We start from the raw sequence: 5003 nt of genomic DNA, 5'->3' as shown, positions 1-5003 counted from the left end.
GGGAAACCATTTCCGGCGATATTGGCGCTTGCGCTAATGAGACTCGCGGGGCCTTTTATTTCGAATCGCTGGCGTTTCTCTTCGGAGGACGGACACCAAGCCGGAAGAGGATGGCGGCCGCCGCTCTGAAGAGACTTTGGTCGCGAAGCCGCGGAGAGGCTGGGAACGCGGCAGCCGCGAAGCCGGGCGTGTGGGCGCGGTTGGGTGAGTAGCGGCGAGTGTCAGGAAGCGGTGGGTTAGGTAGCCGCAGCGGCTGAACTCCTGTCACCACGCTTCTCTCCCTTCAGGCACCTGGGCCCGCGCGCTGTTAAGGGACTACGCGGAGGCCTGTGGGGACGCGGCGGCGGCGGCGCGGGCCCGGCCGGGACGGGCAGCCGTGTACGTGGGGCTGTTGGGCGGCGCGGCGGCCTGCTGCGCGCTGGCGCCGAGCGAGGCGGCCTTTGAGGAGGCGCTGCTTGATGCTTCGGGGGCCCTCCTGCTGCTGGCGCCCTCCACGCGCAACCGCGACTCAGAAGCCTATGTGCAGCGGTTGCTTTGGCTGCGGGGCCGCGGTCGCCTGCGCCACGTGAACTTGGGCCTGTGTTCGCTGGTGTACGAGGCGCCCTACGACGCCCAGGCCAGCCTCTACCAAGCCCGCTGCCGCTATCTGCAGCCTCGCTGGGCTGAGTTCCCGGACCGGATCCTGGACGTGGGTTTCGTGGGCCGCTGGTGGGTACTGGGGGCTCGGATGCGCGACTGCGACATCAACGATGACGAGTTCCTCCATCTGCCGGCACATTTGCGCGTCGTCGGGTCCCATCAGCTACACTCGGAGGCCAATGAGCGTCTCTTCGATGAAAAGTACCAGCCCGTCGTGCTTACCGACGATCAGGTGGACCAGGCGCTATGGGAGGAGCAGGTCTTGCAGAAAGAGAAAAAGGACAAGCTGGCCCTGAGCCAGGCCGACTCGCTGGTGCAGTCGCAGGGCCCGAGATGAAACCCAGTGAGGCCTGGGTCCCGACCCGGCTCCGAGCCCTGGCACACTGTCAGCCCGGGATTGCGCAAGTCATTGAGTGAGTTTCAAGTGCACAGTGCCTGAAATAAATTATAGAGAGAGTATTCCCTCGCTCGGTTTTCACAAAATTAGGGGGCCTGTCTCCCTCTCACATTCTTCCTTGTTAGCTGAAGCCAATTCGGGGGCTTCTTGGTCTAGCAGTTGGGGAGAGCAGACCGTGTAATGTTTATCACTGCCAGAATTAGAAATGAGCCTTATACATAAGTAAGCCTTTTTCATTGAGCCTCACCGTCCCACTGACTGAGGTATCACCTCTGTCAGGTGACTCCCAAGCTCTCCTAAGGCCATTCACATTTTTGTCTTAAATTTTGAGCTGCAATGTTTATACTGTCATTTTCATGAGTAACATTTTTTTTAACTTTAACTTATTTTGAAAATGGAAAAATAATAGAGACATCCTGTTTTCCCTTCACCCTGCTTCTTCCAAATGATAACATTTTGAATAAGCAATACCAATCTAGAGACTGATGACATTGGTATGACTATTTGGATTGTACAGGGAAAATTTTTGCAAAAACATTGTGCTTTTTATCATTTGTGTATTGATAGTGATGTTAAATGACTTGGAAGGATAAAACATTTTCTGTTGTGGAAATATATACGGAATTATGGATTCTGGTTATGTTATATTTAAGTAACCTTGAAAACACAGAGTCCTGTGGAAAGGAATATGTTCATGTACATAGCTGGTACTTAGCTAGGTTATGGTAATTATACCTTAAAAACTAAACTATTAGAGAAATGAGAGTGACTTTCACCTAGGTGGCCTGTGGCTAGTTAATAAAACCAGAGATGAAACCAGCTTTGTTGTGACATTTATGTTCATGTGCTTCGCTGTTGAGTTTCAGTACTAGAACCTTCCGTTCCATTCGTACTATGAGTGCGCTGGACACACAGTACTTTTTATATCCTTATTTTTGGAGGCAGGGGAGTATCTTCCAAGTCAGCACATCCATTTTATGAAGGAAAAAGTGAGGTTCGAAAAGTTTGTTATTTTTCCAAGACCGTGGCAGAGCCATGATTCAAACTGTATCTCCCAATGCTGTCATTTAATTCTCACATTCACGGCACTCTCTTTGATCCTAACAACATCCTGCCAGTAACTAGTAAATAGTGCTATCACTAGCCATAAGTAAAACTTGAATACAAACGTAAATGAATATTTAAAAATGCAATGAAGAAAATACTAAATTGTAATCCTATATTGTTGCCTGCCAAAGCTCTGGACCTAAATCCTGACGTTTTTGTTCAAGAGAGAGGGATTAGCCAACTTCAAGGAAGGGTTTAAGGCACACTGGCATCAGAGTGACACTTGTTCCTCACCATAATCAGAAGTTTTGAAAGAGGACTGCACATCTCCACTGCTTGAGTCAGTTACGAAGTGCCACTTTTGACTTTCTGCCCGAGTGTGTTCCATGCAGACCCCCGGTAGCTGTGAAGCTCAACAGTGGTTGGCAACAAACTAAACAACACTCAGCACATTGATAGGAATTGAGGGGTTTGGTATAGGCCTGGAGGCCATGTGCTCTTGTCTTTGGTAGGATGGTTGGCCTTTCCCAGAGGAGTTCTACCATATGTTCATTCCCAACTCTGGCAGCGCTGGCCTCCTGAGTTTGATATAAGGTGTGTGCACAGGAGCTGTTAGATTGGACAGTGGGTCGACCAGGTAGTCCTCATGCTGTGCATCTTGGGGCATACACGGGCTCCCACAGGACAGGTCCAGGTCTCCTTGTTCACTAGTGAGCCCCCAGCTCCCCACAGTGCTCAGCCCAGTGTGAGCCCTAGCAAATGTGGAAAGACTTAGATGCTGTGCATGCCCATTGTGAGTGGGAGCTGGTATGGTCCAGCTGGGGAATGACAAGCGGACTGAGGTTGGTGCTTCATCCATTGGCCAGCCCGGGGGAAGAGGCCCTCTGGCGTCAGCCCTGCCGAGTACCAGAAACAGCAAAGTGGACATACTGTATCTGTTTCCATAAGAGTAGTAGGATCTGGGAAAGTGGGGTTTGATACTCAGCTCTCACACTTTCTAGCTTTGTGACAAGACCCAGGTCAGGGCAATTGGGGCAAGGAAAAAAGGCATCTAAATGTTAAACTGTCACTATAGTCACGTGCCACTTAATGATGGGGATACATTCTGAGAAATGCATCATTAGGGGGTTTTGTCATTGTGCAAACATCGCAGAGTACTTAAACACACCTAGGTGGTCTACCCCACTACACACCTAGGCTATGTTACAGCCTATTGCTCCTAGGCTACAAACCTATACAGCATGGTAGTGTACTGAACACTGTAGGCAGTTATAACACAATGGTGGTATTTGTGAATCTAAACATAAAAGATACAGTAAAAATAATGGTGTACAAGATAAAAAATGGCGCACCTGTATAAGGCACTAACCATGAATGGAGCTCACAGTACTGGAAGGTGCTCTTAAGTGAATCGGTGAGAGAGTGGCGAGTGAGTGTGAAGGCTGAGGACATGACTGCATCACTGTTCACTACTGTGGACTTTATAAACGCTGTGCACTTAGGCTGCACAAGATGAAATCAAGCACAGAAAAAAATGCAATCAAAAGCTGTGGTAAACATAAGATGTATGAGACTGCTGCCTGCATAACAGGGCACACTGCTTTACAGCAAGCTTTTTTTATAAGAGTACACTCCAAAGTAACAAAAGTATTGTAAATACAACATAGTTGTGAATTTTCAAATATTAAGTACTGTACATAACCATATGTTTATACTTCGCTACAAATATATGTTGTGTGCTATACTATAAAAGTATGTGCTATACTTTTCTATGGCTGGCAGCATAGTAGATTTGTTAGCACCACCACAAACACGTGAGTGATGTGTTGCGCTACAGCCTTACAATGGCTACGACGTTATTAGGCAATAGGAAATTTTCAGCTCCATTATAATCTTATGAGATACTGTGGTATATATGTGGTCTGCTGTTGACTGAAACATTCTTATGCAGCACATGACTATATTTGCAGATTACATATATATAGAAAACCATGAAGACTCCACCAAAAAGGCTCTTGGAATAAATGAATTCAGTAAAGTTGCAGGATGCATAATGAATATATAAAAATCTATTATTTCTACACACTATAAACTGTCAGAAAGAGAGATTAAGAAAACAATTCCATCTACAATTACAGCAAAACAAATAAAATACCTAGAAATAAATTTAAGGAAGTGAAAGACTTGTACACCAAAAAGTGTAAGACATTGTTGAAAGAAATTGAAGAACACACAAATGAAAAGATGTTCCATGTTTGTGGATTGGGAGAATTAATATTGTTAAAATATCCATACTACTCGAAACAATCTACAGATTCAATGCAATCCCTATTAAAATCTCGATGGTATTTTCATAGAAATAGAACAACCCTAACATTTGTATGGAATCACAAAACCCCGAATAGCCAAAGCAATCTTGAAAGAACAAAGCTGGAGGCATTCCACTCCCTGATTTCAAACTATATTACAAAGCTATAGTAATCAAACCGGCATGGTAACTGGCATAAAAACAGACATATAAATCAATGGAACAGAATAGAGAGCCCAGAAATAGACTTGTACGTAAATGGTCAAGTAGTTTACGACAAAGGAGTCAAGAATACACAATGGGCAAAGGACAATCTATTCGATAAACGGTGTTAGGAAACTTAACAGCCACACACAAAAGAATGAAACTGGATCATTATCTTACATCACAAATAAAAATCAACTCAAAATGGATTAAAGACTTGAATGTAAGACCTGAATTTATAAAACTTAAAGAAGATAGGCAGTAAGTTCCTTGGCATTGGTCTTGATGATTTTTTAGATTTGACACCAAAAGCAAGGGCAACAAAAGAAAAACAAGTGGGTAAGCAAAACAACAACAACAACAACAACAAAAAACGGATGGGGCTACCTCAGACTAAAAAGCTGCACA

At 45.3% G+C, this 5003-nt stretch overlaps 1 protein-coding gene across 1 annotated transcript; it reads left to right on the top strand.

Moving 5' to 3' along the window:
* The first annotated feature begins 60 nt into the window (after positions 1-60).
* TIMM29 (translocase of inner mitochondrial membrane 29) lies at positions 61-1856 on the top strand. The gene is made up of 2 exons (XM_006905858.3): positions 61-204; positions 288-1856. Exons 1-2 carry the CDS (start codon positions 111-113, stop codon positions 974-976), a joined length of 783 nt encoding a protein of 260 aa, XP_006905920.1. The 5' UTR covers positions 61-110; the 3' UTR covers positions 977-1856.
* The last annotated feature ends 3147 nt before the right edge of the window (positions 1857-5003 follow it).

This window comes from Pteropus alecto, unplaced genomic scaffold, assembly GCF_000325575.1.
Source record: "Pteropus alecto unplaced genomic scaffold, ASM32557v1 scaffold761, whole genome shotgun sequence".
Taxonomy (NCBI): Eukaryota; Metazoa; Chordata; class Mammalia; order Chiroptera; family Pteropodidae; genus Pteropus; species Pteropus alecto.
The sequence above is the reverse complement of the archived record's forward strand: the minus strand, read 5'-3'. Positions and strand labels throughout refer to the sequence as shown.